The following is a 20,463-nucleotide window of genomic DNA, read 5'->3' on the forward strand; positions in this document are numbered from 1 at the left end:
GTGATAATAAGGTGGTTTTCACGCAGTGGAAAAGGACGCATGTGTGTGTGTGTGCGTCTGCCTGGCTAGTTTTGCTCCTGCTGACAGAGTAATGGATCTGTTCATTGTTGCATGTGGACTGTGTGTGATGTATGAGATTCATTTGAAATTCTCTGTCCTAAATGAGGCACTCACATGTCTCCATATGGAAGATTATAAACGTGGAGGCCAATGGATTGTAGGAAAATTAACTTAAGTTATTCATTCTTGTGGTTATAATCGCTATCAAATGGTATTTCATTGTGGTTTATTTGTCCCACATTTTTCTTTTAATGAAAGCCCATTTCATGCACAATAAATATACCAAAGGCACAAGTGGTTGCATTGGTCTACTACTTACACAGATTTTAAAATCATTGTAAATCAAGGCTGATTAAGTCCAAGAAAATATAACTTTAGTTCATATAAAAGCATTATTTCTGCAACTAACTGTGCTTTATTATTTTTTTGAGAGTGCAAAAAAAAATAATTTGACACCTTTACACATTAATCTATTATGCAATTTGCTTTATTGCCAAGTTGATTTTGGGTATAGTAGCAAACAAAGAAAACCACAACATTTTTCACATTGGCTTTTAAGAAAAATAAAAGCCTTATCAACATGATTTTATCAATACACCATCATTACATGAATTTATTATAAAAACCCACAACTGAAATTTACAAAAAAAAACTATAAAACATTTTGACATGCAATAAATACATTCATTTCACTAAAGCAAAGGAAGATCAATATTGACACTGAAATGCATAAAATGCAAAAAAAAAAAAAAAAACAATTTGAAAAATAAAATACTGTTTGGTTTAAAGTATTGTTTTTATTTGACTTTATGGTATAAACTGTTGTAAGACCACAAAAGAGAAAACACTTGAATCAACTGATGTTTCATAAATGTCGTCTTAATGCCGGCGGCTAAAATAAGATCCTGTTTATGATCCTGAAAAATCCCATTTCTGTTGTAAATCTATTCTGGGTTTTTTGGGGTTTTTTTCCCATTCACCTACAGCGACAACAGTCTGCGTGGCAGTCTGTGTTACTGCCGAACTTTCTTGTCCCTGAAGCCACAGTCATCTACAACCACCTCGAAAGTGATCTTCATCAGATTTGAATCTACCATAACAACACAGAAACCTTTTTCCAAAACCATAGTAGATGATTTGTGTATGTGTATGTAAGGACCCTGAGGCTCTGTAAAATTTTGGCACAGGTTGCAGTGTTTGTCGAGTGGAAGCCGTCAGTGGAATCGCCTTTTCTTTAAAAATGGCTTTTTCTACAAGGAGCGACACTCCAAACGGAGCAGGGCAACCTAATTAAATCTGACCTAATCTGGACCAGCAGTCTGCCATCCAGCTGTGTGTGCCTGTGTGTGTATCTGTTTGAACTCCTCCAAATTCCTGCTTGTTTTCCCTTTGCTCTTTGTTTGTCTTTGTATGTAAACCTCTAGAGCAGAAGTTGTACACTGTAAATTAAAAGATTCAAGCCAATGTCCACTCGGTCTGTGTGCTCAAGGTAGAGACAGAAACAGAGATCCAAGCTAAACAGTTGCACACCACAAAAAACGCAGAAACCCCATCACTATTCAACTACAAAGAGCCTTCTGTGGGCTGTGTGCTGATTAGATAATTGTGAAAGCGCATGTCATCTTAGAGGCCACGCTGATACAAACAATCAAAAAATTTGACAATCGCTTGCAGCAACCGACAATGAGAAGGCAAAAAGTATTTCTTCACAAGATTTACCCATAGAGGGAATTTAAAAAGTAAACTCACAAGACAGGCGTGGAAAAAAGATGTGAACAGACACACAACGTAGCCAGGTTTCCTTTGTTATTTACAGACGGTTATGACTATCGAGCACAAGCTATTTTTCTCTTTGGTTCTGGTTCTTTTCCTCTCAACCCTTTCTCCTTTACTTGTTCTCTCCATCTCAGCGCATGACTTGGCTGGTGCAGCTGAGGCCCAACTCAATTGTGCAATTTCATACATGTTTACTTTACTGGCATCTTTCTGAGCATATTTTCCCCTGAACATTTCCTCTCACATTATTCTGCATTTCCTCTACAACAATATGCTGTCTTTAATCTCCCCTTTGTAAGCCGTTCCTTGGCCTAAAGATCAAAATACAATAATGATACAAGATTTTTTTTCTTGTTTCTTTTTCTTTTTTCTAATCTGGCCCATCATCTACTGTTTTTTAACACATGCCACAAAGTTCATTTTGGAAATTGATCAGGGCTTAACAAAAAAAAAAAGTAGCTCTTACCATAAAGATTTAGACAACTGTCTTCTTCAGTCTGAAAAACAGCTAGAAGTAAGTGAATCATGGGGAAGGAGGGAGGCAGCGGGTGCTGGTGGGTCAGCGGTTTGTTTTAAGTGTAAGAAGAGAGAAGGCACTGAGAGAGATGAGGAGGGAGGCTGTTCTTTAAGGGTAAAAGGGCGACATGGCCGAGCTCTGCATCGGAGAGAGGAAGAGGAGGCTAAGGAAGCAAAGTGGCAGAGGGGAGGCCGTTGTGGGACTTTTGGGGGATTATAAGAGCAATAAAAGAAGAAAAAAAATCGCAATACAATGATTTTTCCAGAAAAGTGCAGTTCAGAGAACTAAATCTAAAGCAGCTGCTTGTAATAAAGACTCTTGAAAGTGTCAAATATCTCCCTTGTACTTCACGTTGCTGAACGGTGGGACAGGCATGACATGTAGACGGACAGGTGCATAAAGTGAACACTTTGGATTATCTTACATACAAGTACAATCATACAAAACATTGCAGTATAATTTACTAAAGAAGGCACATTTGTGTTGGTTGAGTCAGTTTTTGTTTAAAAATCCAAAGAAGACTTGATTATTGATATGATTTGTATGTATTTTATATTTAAACACGAGTTCTATTAAAAAGAAATATTTACACTGGGCAATAGTAACTTTTTTGCACTGTTTTCTCGTGATTAGTTATAAAGATAATGAGTTTCATAACAAGACCGAGATCGTCAGAGAATTAGCTCAACATTGTAACTCGTTAAAGCCACAAAAATAGTGGTTTAGTTTTGCTTTGAGCGACTGTGATGTCTGCTAAGTGCTTCAGTATTTCTGGCACAAGTTGTAAAATACAATAAAAGTCTAACAGTGGTATGATCGCAGGACTACTCAGCCAGTCAAAGTCCCATCAATGACCTTTCCCCGCTGCTGCCGGTTGAAAGCTTAAGGAGATGCTTTGAATTCTTTAACATTAAACCTAAACCCTTTTTTGGTCTACACAGTGCCGCTGGAGCTCATTCAGACCGGTTTTACTTTTGTACTGTTCATGTTATAAAATATATTTACAGACCTGGCATGCTTTCCACAACAACATTTGAGAGGAATAAAGAGGTTTTAAAAAAAGAATGAACCCACATCTCATCGTTTATGCTCTTGCACTCATTTATGCCAGCCTTTAATTTTTATTATACTAATTGTTGTGACGAGAGTCTGTTTTAATGGCCATATCAAATTACTTTCAAAACATCTCATCTAAACCACTCTGGTGGCACTGAGAGGGTTTTCTGGGTTGGCTCGGCATGTAAATAACAGTAACAAAGGCTTATGGTGAGAAACCCCAAAGAGCTACATCAGCAAATTGAAACGAGAGTCCAGTAATTTTACTGAGTGAAACAACAACAGAGCAATCTGGTTTGTTTGTTTTTTTATAATATACATGATATTTCCAGGGCTAAATAATGCCTCCAGTTTAGAATATGTCAAAATATAGACATTATGACATTTTTTTCTATATTAATAGAGTGGGGGGGTGTCAAAATATCTGAATGGCTCCCCATTCAACCTTGAAAGCTCACAGTGTCATATCAGCATGACACTGAGCAGAGGTTTATTCCCAAAGAGCAATAAGGGGAAGGAAAAGAGAAGATACAGTCTACTTGTTTTTTTGAATAGTGAGTTTCAGAGGTATGAACAAGCTTTCATACTGAGACAATGGCTTGCATCCACCCTGCTGGGCTCTCCCTGCTCCTCTCCCTCCCCAATCTCCGTCGCTCTATCTGCCTCTGAGCAGAAACACACGGCACATCCTGCTCAGCACAACACACCAGCCAAAAGTTCACTTCCTGCTCCTCAGCGCTTCTCCTTCACACCAAACCTATTCCCAGGACATGTATTAACAGCCCCTCATAGACTCAAATAGCATGGTGACAAACAAACAGACAAGCAAATGCTTCCCCTCTCTATAGATACCAAACCCTTCCTCCTACTGCTGTACATATTAATGCAATTAAGCTCATCTCAAATGTTGCACATCCTACAGAAATGTTAAAGCACTATCTTACGTTTCCCTCTTGCACAGATTTGATGTGACGTACGAAACATTTTGTGTTATTTTAGTGGTGCTGGCAAGGAAAAAGAAAGGACAGGTTTTCATTTGAACTTGCATGTGAACATGAATGGGAGAGAAATTCCCACAACTCTGCCTGTTCCTACAATTTTATCACACAAGCCCTTGTTTATGCACCAAGTAGATACCACCAGTGTTTCATTTAATCTTTTTTTAAATCCTTTTTTTGTCACAGAGCTAAATAACAGAGTCCCCCAACTTGGAGCACCAACCAAAGCAAGTCATCTTCCTGTGAGCTTGTGTGCATGAACGACGTCCGTCTGGCTCATGCCAAGACATCACTAACTTCTGGAGAAAAGAAGCCAAACAATAGGCTTGAGTTTTAAGCAACTGCTTGCCTGCTTAAGGAAGTGCTGATCATGTCTTATGTGCATGAATGTATTTCAAAACACAACACTTGTTCTGGTTATTACTGTATATGTGGCTGAAACCAAAGGCCAATGTCATTTTACTTACTAAATTGTGGTTCAAAAGTCACAAATAATAAAGTTACCATTAGCCTTGTGTTAAAATGATGGAAGCGATCAGCCTCTCTGAAGACACAATAAAAATGTATACGACTTAATTCAATTAAAAATAGAAATGTTAATATCACATGTTTTCTGTCCACCATAAAACTGTAAAAAGTAATGTTTAAACACAGGAAAAAACACAGGTTTAACACAGGACAACTGCCCCATTAACAAGAGATTAAAAAGAAAAAAAAAGTGTGTATGTGAGTGTGTGCGTGTCTGTGTGTTGATATATTTGAGCTAAGGTTTACAAAAGCTTAGCTTCCCCATGCTGGGTTCAGTCCTGAGGTAAGCACCAGTTTCACGTGCGCTGCTTTCAGTTCAGATTTAAAGAAATAAAGAAAAGAAAGTGACAAGAAACAACATGTTTGATATGATCATATGCTACAAAAAGGAAGCCCTTAAAGTCAGGCACATTGTTTGTTTGTTTTTTTTAAGCCTTTTAGATTCACTACGTCTATCACAGTGTATTTATGGCTTTAGTCTTCACATTCACCCTCTGAGGTTGGCATTGGCACTATAGTGGTCAAAGTTTTCTAATCTAAATATAGGACTAGTAAATATGAAAAAGGGAAAAAAGGAAAGGTTCTTTGGAATAAAGATTTACAGACAAAAAAATGTGCCTTCAACCTTTAAGTGCTCTTTTGTTTTCTAATTGGAGGAACTGCTGGTCAGTCAGCCCAGAAAATGATAATTTCTCTGTTTCCGCATTTGATAAAAGCAGGGAAGGGGGGTGGGGGGTGCGAGGCCAGTAGACATTTGCTCGGCTTGGAAATAATGTTTATAAGAGGATCAGAGGAGTGAGATGGCATGCATGAAATGGGACATCATGCCGGCGAGCAGTGTGAATTGTCCAGGAGAAAGTGAGATTTCACAGGGATTACCGAAGCACAGCAGCTGGGGAGTGCTGTTCACCCGCTGGCTTCTAGGGAAGGCCCACAAACTTTTACTTCTGTTCATATCACTGACAGATTAGCAGTGTGGAGTGTGTGGAGCGAACATCCTGCCAGTCTGTGGAGTGCTTCAAAGCCAAAGGGCTGAATACAGCACTCACTTTGGCCTGTCAACAGTAGCTGGGCTCACAAACAACAGACTAGAAAAGAGGAAGGTCAAATGAGAGACTGGACTGTGGAGTGGAACAGTGTCCAACAGGGCTTCTAACCACTGCCACTCTACAATTAATCATTGCACTGCTATTAATGGAGTTTACAGTAAATGACAGATTTCTGTGTCATTAGCTCTCTCTCCGCCTTTCTGTTCAGCGGTGTCCATAACTGTGAATATAACAAAATGTCAGAAGAAACAGTCACGCTTCATCTGAACCATGAGTCGGAGCTGCACTCATCATGAACAGGGATTAGTGTGTCATGAGTTGGGTATGTGCAATCGTGTCCCACTTATGAGATCACAGGGCTGTGTTCGCTGCATCTCAATAACAAATGAAAGCTGAGAGATGTTTGTCACACTCCGAAGGAAGTTTCAGCTCAAGAATGGTTGCAAGCTGAGTGTAAAGCTGCTTAAGCTACCATTACTGTCACACAGTATGAGCCTTTACCTGCACAAATAAGTGGGGGAGTGGGGCGCCATAAAAAATGTGGGCAAAATAAAGCACAAGACACTTAACTAAAATACTGGGACAATTGCTCCTATCATTCAGTCATTTCACATGATGGGGAAAAAGCCAGAGAGCAACATACATAAACTGTCCAGTACCCCAAAAATATAAAATTCAAATGAAATGATGAATAAAAAAGAAAAAAGAAAATATATACTCCCATTACTTTAAAGTCCAGGTGAGTTGGCTTATTCATATGTTGAAAGTTCTGCTCAGGTCTGGACAACCATGTCCTTATGTGCTTTTTTTTTTTTTTTTTTTTTTTTTGCTTTTTTTTGTACAAAGATAACTAGTACACAGGTTTAGGGACCGATTGCAAAATTTTCTTGCAATGTGTTTTCTTTGGATTTCCTCATAATACAAAAATAAATAAAACAATTTCATTTTGGCTTTCAAATTGTCTTTTTGGCTCAATGACTGGAATTAATTTTTTTTTTTGCATACACTGTACATAAATACTGTAGGTCTTTAAATCAGTGTCTCTTGGTCACGTAAAAGCACAAAGCTCCTTTACAAAGGAGGACTTAAAGATACATTAGATGCATGAAAGGCACTTAAAGTCACACATTTTGGTGTGCATTAGCAGACCAGTTCCACTTGGCCTCGGTCGGAGGTGCAGAGGAGATACTGGGTTGAGGTGAATGGCTTTAGAATACTGCAAATTGTGTGTGCACACAGACTTAATGATGATTGCCATTTATACATGTCATATGTCTTAGCTGGGTGAGTAGCGGTCAATAGTGCGAGCTTCAGAGAGAGGCTGTGGTGGGAGGGGCAGTGACTGGCCCAGGACATCCATCTTGTCATGGGTGAGGCCAAGGTGCTCCGAGGCCAATTTTGAAAGTGGGTAGAGGCTCTCCATGACTTTGGCATCAGCCACTAGTTGCTGCTGCGCTTGGATGAGAAGCTCATTGGCCTTCTCCTGCTTCAGCCCCAGGTGCTCTGCTGCATATTTACTCAGGGGATAGATCCCCTCTGCAAAGTCCAGCTTGAGTTTCCCATCTGTGATCAGGCCCCCAGCAGTCCCTCCGCCGCTGTGCATCTTCATGTGGCTGATGAGGTTGCGCTGCTGGGCAAACTTTCCCCCACACACCTGACATTCGTAGGGCTTTTCTCCAGAGTGGATACGCATGTGCTCAGTGAGGCGGTACTGGCGTGTGAAGCGCATGCCACAGGAGTCACAAGCAAAAGGTTTGAGGCCCAGGTGGCTCCGCATGTGGCGCGTCATGGTACCACGCTGTGTGAACTTCTTGCCACAAATGCTGCAGGGGTAAGGCCGTGTTAGCCAGTGGGTCTTCTCATGTTGGCGCAAAGTGGCTGGATCTTTGTAGGACTTATCACAGCTGGAACAGCGGTATGGACGAATCATCTCTCCAATGGCTCCTGAACTCAGTCCATGGTTGGACTTGGTCTCAAGGTGGGATAGACTGTTAAGGCTGTTGCTGCTGTTAAGGCTCCCATAACCATTTGTGTTACTGCTCATGTTTTTGGTGATGCTGTTATTGCTGTTTCCCATCTCTCCACCAGAGTTGCTGTACAGCTCTTCTTCTGTGTGTGTCTCCACATGTGCATTGAGCTGCTCTGAGCTTGGGAAGCCTTTGTCACAGGGAATGCAGACATACAGATTGTCCCCGAAACTCTCAGGCTCATATGGCATGTGGAACCTCCCCATCGCTCCAGTGGGGGACGGACGACCCTCACTACTGCCTGTTTCCTCTGTGCCTGAGCCGCTCTTGTCATCTGCTCCTTCACTCTCCTCCCCCGGCTTGTGATGGTTATGATGCTGATCTCCATTTTCACCTCCTTCCTCTTCATCCTCATCCTCATCTTCATCTTCAGCTGTAAATGGCATTGGCTCATGTTTCACCCAGCGGTAGATGTTGCCCATTTCTCTGCTTGCCTCTACACCTTCTGTGGGAGTATCAGGGCTGGGGGGGCATGGGAAGCGGTCTGTTGCCTGGGAACCTGAGCGATGCAGGTGAGGGAGGTGGGGACCTAAAGGCTGGTTGAGATGGGGGAAGGAAGAAGGAGAGAGGGAGCCTGCCTGGTCTGTAGACTCCATTTTTTCAGATGGAAAGGCTCTTCCATTTGCACCCTGCATGGGACTGGCACGTCCGCTCAGTGTCCCATCTCGCTCCTCATCATTGTGACTGTTTGCCAGATGGGTTTGAGAGGATGTGAGCTGAGAATGGGAGCTGGGGCTTTTCTTAGAAAGATCAAGGCCAAAGCTGGGGGAGCAGTTTCTCTCAGGGTGGGCTGAGCGCCCAAGCTGGGCAGGCAGAGCGGCTTGCAGGGCTGGGAACACCTGAGAGCTCTGGTTGGATGTAGGAGCATACAGCTCCCCAGTATGAATGGTTAGTCGGTGGGGAACAAGCTCATCTAGTGATGGTGCCCTGGGTGCATTCAGAATTCCTCCTGGAGGACAGGACTGAATTACAGGAGTAGAAACCCTATATCTGCCACCAGTCCCTAAACCCATGCTGCTGGGACCCATCTTTGAGTAGGGTAAAAATGCAGGACCTGGTCGAGGAGGGTACTTTCCATTTCTTCTCAGCTTCTTTTTGCACAAAGCCACTAAATCAAGTAGCTGCAGGTAGCTGGCTGCTGCCAATACAGCCCCTAGATTGGGTTCAGTGGGAGAGGTGGGGTCTCCCTCACTAAGGCGCCCTGTGTAGATATAGTCCAGAATGACCCTGAAGACCCCTGGACTCACCATCTCGTGGTCGAGGTTGATGAGATTGTCATGGACCACCAAAGACTTCAAGTAGAGGCTGCTGGCAGCCAGAATGTTCTTGTGAGCTCTGAAGAGGGCGTTCTGCACCACAATGATAACATCACACAGGAAGCCCTTGGTGCGCTGGCTGTTGAGCTGCAGGAGGAGATCCCTAGCATGACTTGGAACTTCCATGGCATCCAGCATTGTCTTCAGTCCGCCACCTGCAACAACAGATATCTGTAAAACGTCATGCAGCAGTCAGCATTTTACGTCACAAAAACATAGATGATGTGCAATATCGACCGATGTGTCAAAATTAATCTAGAAATAATACAATTTTCACATGAGAATTTACATCACGTTAAAGGGCATTAACATTGACTGGTGGAGTACTAAAAAAGAATGAATGATTTAGCATATGGAAACTGATTTTGAAAACATCAGAACATTCAAATGCAGATAAAATCCTAGATTTAATGTCAGATTTCTTTTTCTTGTTTTCTAATTAATTTTTTTAATCAATGATTTAAATACTTAAAATCATAACAAAGGTTTCAAATAATAGACTCCAGATGATGGAACACAATTAGAGTACAGAACTAACATGTGGGAAGTGCACGAGAAAGCCACTCAGTAACTGAACTTTTGCTAAAGGTGAGTGGTTGCAATGGTTTTCTCATTATCAGGAATTCAAGTCTTTTCATTCAGTTCCTCTGCAGTGAGCAAAACAGAGAGAAAGAGCTGAAGTTATAGGACCATAGATAAATATTTTCTAAATGCTGGCATCCTGCTAAAGTATTCCAGAAGTACAGAAGTGCAGAGCTTTAAATAAAGTGAGGGATGAATGTTTCACAAGTGTGATGAACCGCAGGTATAAACCTGTGGAGGAAAGACATCCAAAAAAAGATAGGGCCTCAGCTCAGCTTTCTGTTAAGTCATATAAGGAACACAGAGCACATAAGATGTAAATCAGCATTTGATGGTTCAATACTTTACACTGAGATAGGCTCCAGGGAACAAATGTGAGAGCACACACGCATGAATACACACTCAAATATCAACATTAATTGTTCCATCAAGCCTAAAATAAACTACATCAGCTACATGCATGGAACCAATGCATTGTTCAAGCAGTAGCAACTGAGGATAGTTTACTTATAAGATTAAACGCCTCAAACTGTCCCCGAGGGCTTCGTCTCACTGATGGGAAACAAGCATCTAAATAAATATCATGTCATTTGTCTGATCAGTCTTCCTGACACCAGCTCATACAACTTCTTGTTTATTTCAAATGCGCTCAGTTGAAGAATAGGGAAGTATGCATTTAAAAAAAAAAAGCCTGATGTGTAAACTGATCAGAAACTCAGAAGAGTTGTTCACAAAATCCATTTCCTTCTCTTGCAGTTTTCCACAACAGAAACTGCTTTCTTCAATTACAATTTCAGCTATTTCTGAAAATGCATGTGCAGCAGTACGCTTAGAAATAAAATCTCATCACTGATAAATGGAAAACGGAAAGTCACAGTGAAGTTCAGTTATGACGAAAAAAAAACGGCGTTAGTCATCCATACGTAAGAAAAACATATCTTTGAAATACACAAAAAAAAATTAAAAAGAAGTTTTATTTTAATTTTCATGGTAAATTTAAAAAAAAACTGTTGGCCCCATATGATCTCTGTGCTTTGCATGACTTATCATATTTACAAATAAAGAATTAGAAGGCAGGTATGGCAAGTTTAGGTGAGATCCCAGTCCATCGTGTCCCTAGTTGTCATCCACAACTTTTTCCACGTCTGTTTTCTTTTTCTGTCTGGCTTGGATTACTCAGCGGTGATATTTTTCTATAAATTACAACGTCTGTCACATTGTGCATGTTAAGAAGTTTATGTGATACAACTTTTCATACTTGCAGCACTTCTGTCTCCACTGTGCTCATGCTTGCTGTCAGACTGCATGCACAGATACAATCGGTGTACATTCTCGCCTGCATGTTCTCGCCATACAGTTCTGTTACATCACAAAGCCAAGAAGAAATGTAACCCTTAAATTCTGATTTATATCAGTGAACCAAAAAATAATCCACAGAGCATTCAGTACATCTGAAATGTGCTGTGCTTACGACAAATTATCTCCAGTAATGTGTTGTGGTAATGACAGTCTTGGTGACTGTGGGTTTCCAATCAATAACAGTAAGGAGTACTGCTCTTTAGTTTTTAGAGTCATTTGAAAGACTGCATCTTAATTTTTTTTAAAACATCTAAACTCATTACTTAATATAACCTACTGACAGAAAATTCAACAGCACAGTAAAATCTTTCCTGTGAATCTCTTGATCTGCAGCTCACTGCATCCTGTGAGGAAGCTATCTATGATTGAAATGATATTTTGTCACAGAGCACATCTCAGAGCAGACCTGCGGGCAAATGTTGTAATCCAAAGCCTACACTATGGTTTGTTTCGTTGCTTAGTTATGTTACATGTAAATCAAATCATTGTTCAAGCTTGCACACACGGTGTAGTCGCTCGAGAGAAGCTTACTCGAGTCCCTCTGGGATGTATGGCTGTTTTCATCTGACAGCCTTCTTTTTAATGACCCGTCAACACTCTGACGATGGCGATGTAGTTTACGGTGATGGTACTCAGTTATTTGCATTAGATTAATATTCATCGTCTCTTAGTTTTGTCTGTTTTGTCATTCTGTGGTTTGGGGTGAAGCAAAAGACTAAATTTCCTACCTCTACATTCAGCCTCAGTCACATAAACACTCCAGACATCTGCTAAAGACATTGTGTTGACATTTGATTTTCTCTCATTTGATTTTGCTTCCCATACTCATCCAGCTTTGTTTATTTTAGAACCCTTTTGACTATGTTTTAAATCTTTAAGGCGCTGCTGCAGCACAAAACCAGACTAAATCTGCATGTACTGTATTAGTTTATGTGCAAAGTTTTACTTCTTTTGTGTAAGAACTGTACAGACATTTGTTGCACATAAAGTTATTTTCTCTTTTTAGTCAGATCAGCAAACAACAAGCACAGTCAGTTTCCTGTTTGCTGCACTCACACATCTACAAACCATCACATACTTATGAAATCCTGATATATGTCTAAAAGTAACATCTTGATTTCCATGGAAACCAACTTGAGACGTTTTTTCTTAAGAGGAAAGCCACACTACTGTTAGGTCACAAGTATATTTCAGGTAGTTGCGGGCAGGATTCTTAACTTTGGATAACAATAATTACACATTGTGAGAATCTTTTCACTTTTAATAATCTAATCCCTGCTCCAAAGCATCGATAAACGACACGCGTTTATGAACAAATAAAATTCACAGCTTTAACTGCAATAAACTGCGTTTGAATTTGTTCAAGTATATTACAGAATCACATCTGAGGGGGCTTCAAAAGTTACTGTCAAATATTTGCGCTTCGGGCTGCGTTTCTCAACCAAACAGAAGTGCTGTCTGAGTGTCGCCGGGAGGACCCGTCCTCTAATCTGTTTTACTCTGCGCTTCACTTATTGTGCAGAAAACCGAATCACGAGTGAATCCGCCTCTCTGAAATGCTGCGTCTCCATCCTTTACGTCCACTTATGTCCGATAAAAGAAAAACGCCTCAATTCACCTCCAGAGACGGGACCGTTTTCAGCTCGCCACACTAAGGTGTAGCGGAGAGAAGTTGCTACCAGTTCTTTTCCGTGTCAGACCTGTCACCAGCACAGAGACGCTCCTCTAAATATCGGCTTGTTCACTATTGTACAAACGTCACCAGAAATACATACACTAGAAGTCCTACTTGTAGTGTTAAAAACGTCGCTCATCGTGGTTTCTTCGCGTTAATTTGGAAAAGACGTTATCACTCACAAGGATTCGCCAATTGTACTGATATGATCTTAACAATTTGGCTGTAGCCTTGTAAATTAATTCAACAAGAAACAACGAGGTGAAGCTTAAAGGGAGTGGAGGGTGGAGGGGATTTCAATTCAGACTTAAGGACGAGATGTCTAAAACGCAGAGCCTTGTCTTGAATTCCAAACGCTTTAAATGATTTTGCCCGATTTTGAAAGCATTTAAACTCGGAAATTAATCAGCCTGATTCGTAAGAAAATCCCCAATTAAATATGTATTTTGCATACTCAATCAAATGCCCCAGATAATTGAATGACTGAATAAATAAAAGAAACACGCTACATGTTTTAGTCGATTCAAAATAAATGCAAATTTAAGAATGAGCCCACCTCAAAATTACACTAGAACAAAATCTAGGTTAAAGGATGTCAAATTTAGTTCTACTTTATAGTAAATACATTTTCAAAAATTCAGTTTCAGTGAGCATACACGCTCTGCAGCTGTATGGATAACATATAAATGTCCATCTTCCTTTCAACTGTTCTTGTCTGGGCGTCTCAGCTCTTACCTGCATGCCCGATGTCTTCTGCCATCCGATCTAAGTCTCCCTTAATGATCATCTCAGCAATCTCTGGGAGTCATATCTTACGTTTCAGCGCTCAACTGCCAGCCTCCAAAAAACCATGCCAGTTTTCCGAGCGCGTCTGCCAGCTCTTTTTTTATGATTATTAATTGATATGAATTTCTTCTCGCTCCTTGGGTCCGTCCTCCCACCCACTTTCCTCCCTCTGTCTCTCTAACTGCCCCTCCTCTCCCTTCTTTCTCATCCCCTCCAAAAAAAGAGAGAGAGGAAAGAAAAGAAAAAAATACGTGCTTAGACCAGCATCATTTTCCTCCTTTTTTTCTCTCGTAATTTCCTTTGCTATTTTTGAGTCTGAGCAATAACGCGCAACGAGATGATAATGGAGCCTCTATGTGCCTAAGTGTTTTAGCGCCCCGTGTGATGTCAGTCTATAATAGAACTAAAAGGTAAAATCGAGGGCAGGAACTTCAAGTGACCCCGACGTGAACTTCTCAACACATCTTCTTAAAGAGACAGGCAGCAGCTGCCTATATACGTGAATGTTGCACTTTCAGATCAGGTAGCCCAGAAACACCTTGGAGAATTTATGAAATGACTTGCATCGATTGTCAGCAAAAGTTTCAAAGACCTTAAAGGAATTAGATCCCCTCCTTGAAACAGCTCCAGGTTTGATCAAATTTTGTCCATTAACTCGCCGTTACATCAAATTGAATCAAATTTGTTTTTCATCTATGAGAAACAGATTTATCATATTTTAATAATATTCTAATAAAGCATCTTAAACGGATTAAATGACTGAAACGAAAGTTTGTTTCCTCTCCTCTTCAGACCTCCCCTATGAAAGTTTGCCCTGGGAAAGCTTTAAATGAATATTCAGCAAGGAGTGGAACTAAAAAGAGGCCTGATGAAGCGCTTTCTGACGCTTTAAAAAAGATAAAACGCCTACTGTGCTGTAAAATCCGTCGGTCGTCACCTGGACTGGGGACCGAAAACTGGCTTAAAGAGGACACACGGCCTTCTCTGGCTGCATTAACCTGAAGTAGCTGTCATAATATTCTTATGATCTGGAAAGAGTATGCAGCTGGTACCATAGTTCAGAGCTCGTTGTGTACGTATGATCAGTTACCCTAATCAGTAGGTTATTATATATACTATCAAAACCGTAATTTACCTTTTATCAATTAGGATTTTAGGCTTAAAACTGTGTTGGGCTAAAATGCTCTTTTACAAGCCTCCTAATGCCTTGGGTGATCTGTATGATATAAAGACTAACTGAGAGACTGGAAATAAAAAAAAAAACAAAAGTATGAGTCAAAGTCAGATCTCATATCATACAATCTTTGTCAGTTCGGGCTACATCCATCGACTCAAAACGAAAATACTTGAGGAGTAGCTGAGTAAACTCATCATTGCAGTCCATTACTAAGCTCTCATTCTGACACAATGTGCGATCACAGGTCTGACTGGATGTCATCCCTGTCCCTCTGCCGTATCCCCGTCTTACCTCGGACTCATGTCTGGTGCTCTGGCCGCGCGTCTCCTCTCCTTTTCGGCATTCCCTTCTCGAGAACTCCGCCGTTGCCTCCGAATCAAGCTCTCTCTCAATACCTCTCTTCCGCGTAATTTTGCGGTCCTCCCTCTCGCGGCCTCCCTTTCAGCCTCTTCCACGCTTAGAATTTCTCACGTGTTAACAAGACTATCTGACACTTCAGGCTGTGTTGGGGTCCGATCGGACCAAACACGCCGCTGGCTGAGACTCTACGCGCACAGCGACACCCAATGGCAGCAAGTCCCACAGGCCTTGTTAAAAGGAGGACGTGTGGTGCAACGATATGAAAGCAAATTAAAAGACGGAGGAGAGCCACGGCTTGTGTTATTGAGTCATATATAATTTAAAAAACACACACACACACACAATAACCTATCAGTAACGTGATGTCAGATTATCCAGGAAAACAGTTTTAAACTTTGTCAAAATTACCAAAATATTGTGAATTAAAAGTTAGTCAAATTAGTCTAAGTGCAATAAAGTTAGTAACCAAAAGAAAATGTGCTATGATAGTGGAGGTAAACACATCCCAGGAAGAGTACACAAAAGTCCCTTCAAGTCACAAAATTAATTTGAAAAAAGTCTGCAACTTCTAACTCATACAGTAGCCATATCTGTTATTCAAATTGTTCTTTAATGTTGTAATTGGGTGAGTTGGAGAACATTTCTGCTGAGCCGTTATGTCTTTTCTTTCTAAACAACTGACATGAAAATTAATCCTGTCAAATAAATGTGGTAGACTGGAAAACATAATATCTCCCTCAAAAGTATGTGAATAAATGTCTATAAATCAATTCCCCTCCATGTCATCATTAACAAAAGATGTCCTTTGACATAATGTGGAGCTTTTATCTTTGTTATCCATCATTTTAAATTTGGTTATATGCCTCATATTGTTGAAGTCATTCGTGAAATATATACAGAAAAATGTGTCTTGCTGGTAATCGGCTTCAGTGTCCCTGAAAAAGCACATTTTCTCTCTGTCTGTACACTGTAGTTAACACGAGTCATTAGCTTTCTATAAACATTAACTCTAACTCATATTTAATCTGCTACATTTGGATGGATTGTGTTATTGAGGCTTCACACTCAAGTCTTTCCACAGCAATCCAGAGGTGTTTGAAAGACTGCAGATTGAAATTGATGGGACTAATTATTTGACCATCACTGTGTGGTGCAGACAGCCAATGGGATCCATAGAAACGCTCGCCACTCTCAGGTCTATTTGTGTTTGTTTTGATCACAACAGCAGCTGACAATCTCATAAAGCATGCAGAGTCTCTTCCTCTTTAAATTATGCGAGTTCAAGGTGCTGGTGTTTCATTGAAATGATGCGATCCACCCCAAGAGTCTGGTGAAGTCGAGGAATTGAAGGTATTGTCTCTCACTTCCATGTTCCCTTGATGAACTGATGATAACCTCGCAGACAGAGGTAGGCAGAGTTGTGTAGGAGAATAGATATCTTGTATTACGGATGTGAGCCTTTCAATTCATGGTCCAAAAATAATTTTCACAAGCGGAAATACATAATGATGTATTATACTGCTTGTCAGATTTTTTACATAGGTGACTTTCTTTTTCTTGTAATTTAGACACATATAACATCTTTAACTGTGTCTGCCAGTGTTTATTAACCCCCTCAGGTCCACTGTTTTGTGTTGTTCTTTTAACTCTATGCATCTAAAATACTTAATGTCAATAATTGTATTCAAATTGAGGGATTACGCCTGTGTAGACATCAGACCTAAAAGCATTGTTTTATTGGAATCGTTTCAGGACAATAATCAATCTAATGTGAGTAAAATCTGTGTTTTGTTGTGACTAGCTGTAAATATCCTCTTCAAATAGTCTTACACACGATTACTGTGAAGAATATATATCTTCCAAGACAATAATCACACTATGAACATTTCATACCAGTGCAACTCAAATCACAAGTCTACATAGTATAGATTTAAAGCTTGCAATTTGAAGAGTTTACAAAAGCATTGTAAAAAATATATATATATATATATATTATCACATTTGCTGCTTGGAGCACCATAACAGCACATACAGACAATCCTCATATTTCATTTTCCTTTTAGACAGACCCAGTGATAAGATTTCTGATCGCCAGCCACAGGCAGGGACAAACATGATTAAAGGCAAATAAAATGTTTTTGATATGATTAACAGTGCATGCACCCTGTATCTTGGATAATTGAATAGTCGCCCACAGACTCATAAAGTCTCTATTTCAATTCCAGCTGGAGGGCTGCGTTGCATGTCATACTCCCCTTTCCCACTCCATGTTTTCTGTCTGCTTCCTTATTGCTGACAGTCCAATAAAGGCAAAATGCCCCCAAAATGATTTTTTTTCTGTAAAGTTTAAAACTATGGACATATTGCCACATTTGTGTTGTTTTGCATGTCTCTGGGTAAAGCCATTGTCTTCCCAGACATGCTTTATCTCAGTAATCAATCAGACCCCGAGGCCTGCGCTGGACATTCAATTTCAGCCTGTCAAAACACAATTTAACGTACCAAAATCTGGCACGCAGCAAAACTGCGCTGAACTTTTGATGAACCAAAAAAAAAAGCCTCCAAATTACTGATTGTAAGCATTGATTCAATTAAAACAGCAAGAGCTGAATCCCAAACATGGCTCGGGGAGCCCATTGTACCGCCTGTGCAAGCCTACTTCTTCAAAGACCGCTGCTCAGGCAGGAACCAGAGCTGGAGATAAGGCAGGCTGAGCAGCTAAATCTCTTAACAGTGTGCTGTCACCCTCTAAATCGCACACCTCTTTCCAAGTGTGAGGATTGTAAGTTTTGCATGTGGCATATCTTGCAGAATCTCGACCAAAAATGGAAACACAATGGATGGGTGAGAACTCTGAATGTGGCCAACATTTTCAGACAACTGTGATCAGACATGTTACAGGGCCACCATTTCTCTAAGGCCCAAACCACCTCGTTTCAACTCTTTTTTTTTTTTTAGTGACAAACATTTCAGTCACCTAATTATTGTCCCATGTCTGCCTACTAGCAGAGAGACAGAGTAGGGCAGGACAATAGACAGGACAGTCTAAAAGCAGTTTTATCACCTGCAGACAGACATGCCACATCTCTCAACCTTTCACACCAAGCCTTTAGCTCTCCCTTCTTTCTTCCATTCTCATCAATCATCCCTCTTTACTTTCTTTCTTTCCAGAGGACAAGGCCACACATATCTCCAGATGATTACTGTGACCGCCCCACCATACCAGACACACACCCCTCCAGCTTCAGATTCCCTTCACCACCAAAAATTGAACGGTAGGCTCAACATTTACACACAGACCTCTCTTAATTCATTGTAATGAGCAGCTTTGCGACAGTTTTAGTGCATAGGCGTGAAAGGCATGTCATTTGAATGAGTTGAGCTGTTGTGTGCGTTCGGTCGCTATTCTAGTTTGCCCATCTGGCGGTGATGGACAATTATCATGCCATGATTAGTGCCAGATAAGAAATACTTGAATTTATTATATACAAAAGGAAACGTGGATAAATGTAAAATCGCTCCTGGTTTGTGGTCATTCATGCCATGTATTCCTCTTTCCATCATTAGAGTTAGATTTAATGTTGTTGCCGTTTTAATTGTACAGTCATGCAAGCAGTCATTGAAATGTACATAGTAAATATGAATTACACTCAAATTTGAAATATAAGAAAAAGACAGACATTTGTCACTTTTGGGAAATATGCCTATGGACTTTCTTGCCAATATTAAGACAAAAAGATTAATAATGTCTTTGAACATGGTACACAAGAAGCAACAGCCAGTATAGCAATGCAAACCTTCATATATGAAGGGGGAATGATACCTGAAGACATCTGGGGAGCTGTGTGTTGAAGCTATGCTCTTTGTTTATTCTGATTACACTCACAATGGTGCCACATTTGAGACTTAAGTGAAATATATTATATATATAAGAATAAATATATATAAGAATTATCCTTTTGGCTACTATGCATGTCAAAAAAAGACTGTGGAACAAAAAGCTAACGAGCTAAAGAGCATTCTCATAAGGTGCATTTAAGGGGTACTCCAGAGGTCCAGCCAGGGAAGCTGATGGGGTTTGTGTAATTGTCATTTCTGGTTAAAGGTTTCGATTTTTTCAGTTGAATCAAGAAAAACCAACAACTCCAAAACAGCTACTGTTATCATTTGATTTTTCAATGTATGTTGTTTTGCATAAGGAAGCGTTCAAGCAATGTGATGCAAACCTGTATGCATGTATTTAACCCTACATGTTTTCCATTTTTAACCTTAACTATATTTTCAATCATATGTAGACCTACAACTGTATTTTTCTAAGCCTAACTATAGCAAAGTAGAAAAATTAAAAAAGTTGTTGGGACAATACTGGAACTCAAACTTTTGTTCTCTTGCTTAACAGGTTACAGCGTCACACCTCTGCTAGCATTCTAAGCATCTTTGAACTTGTAATATTTGTATCACATTTTTGTGAATTCCTATCATGATATTACATTTTGCAAAATATGACGTAATGTTTTTGGAGCCTTGACAATGTCGTCATTTTACAATTTTTAAGTATGTATGACAGTTCAACATAATGCAAAATGTAGACATACTACAATTTTAAAACACAGACATAAGGATTTGAAGTGCTGCAATATTCCAATATTGATGATAATCATGATATAAAAACAATAAAATATTGATAATATGCAGACTACAGTATACTCATTTAGTTTCATGTAATGACAAGAACATTTTTTGAATTATTGAAAGTCAGATAATGCGACAGCTCTAGTAGGCACTTTGTACCCCGGACAGAGTAGCAATTTCACAATCCCAGAGCCTTGGTTGTGAAACTTGTACATTTTGCACCAACATAGATTTCAAACATTCTGGTGTGAGACCGCATTGGCTGTTTTTAAAGCCAAAGCAGCCTTTAACAAACAACAGGCCAACATTTTGCCTATAACACAATACTGATGTTGATGTGCTTTCTTTTAAATCTTCAAGAATGTGAACTCATTTCGCTCTCTTTTTAGCTGTGATCACATCTCAGCCCTCTCCTTGCGGAGTTGTCTGGCTGTTTAGCAGATACAGGTGATTGACAAATCAAAGGGAAAACCGAAGCACAATTAAGCAGTTCTGTGATATGGGGGGCATTTCGCTGATTGTTTAAGTCCACCTGTCCTTAGAGGAAAGTGGTAACAAAGTTGTT

At 40.1% G+C, this 20,463-nt stretch overlaps 1 protein-coding gene across 3 annotated transcripts; it reads right to left on the bottom strand.

Annotated features, from left to right (window-relative positions):
- Window positions 1-531: 531 nt before the first annotated feature.
- hic1 (hypermethylated in cancer 1) lies at window positions 532-15,597 on the bottom strand. 3 transcript variants are annotated; one of them, XM_072392241.1, is made up of 2 exons: window positions 15,198-15,597; window positions 532-9,482 (listed from the first exon to the last, which is right to left on the bottom strand). In XM_072392241.1, the coding sequence occupies exon 2, from the start codon at window positions 9,463-9,465 to the stop codon at window positions 7,261-7,263; it is 2,205 nt and encodes a 734-aa protein (XP_072248342.1). In that variant the 5' UTR covers window positions 9,466-9,482; window positions 15,198-15,597; the 3' UTR covers window positions 532-7,260. The 3 variants fall into 3 exon arrangements, with proteins under 3 accessions (XP_072248342.1, XP_072248340.1, XP_072248341.1); XM_072392239.1 differs by lacking the exon at window positions 15,198-15,597 and adding an exon at window positions 13,679-13,872; XM_072392240.1 differs by lacking the exon at window positions 15,198-15,597 and adding an exon at window positions 13,679-13,872 and having other exon boundaries at window positions 532-9,498.
- Between the last annotated feature and the right edge of the window lie 4,866 nt (window positions 15,598-20,463).

This window comes from Leuresthes tenuis, unplaced genomic scaffold (genome assembly GCF_036924035.1).
Source record: "Leuresthes tenuis unplaced genomic scaffold, fLeuTen1.0.hap1 SCAF_9, whole genome shotgun sequence".
In the NCBI taxonomy this organism is placed as follows: domain Eukaryota; kingdom Metazoa; phylum Chordata; class Actinopteri; order Atheriniformes; family Atherinopsidae; genus Leuresthes; species Leuresthes tenuis.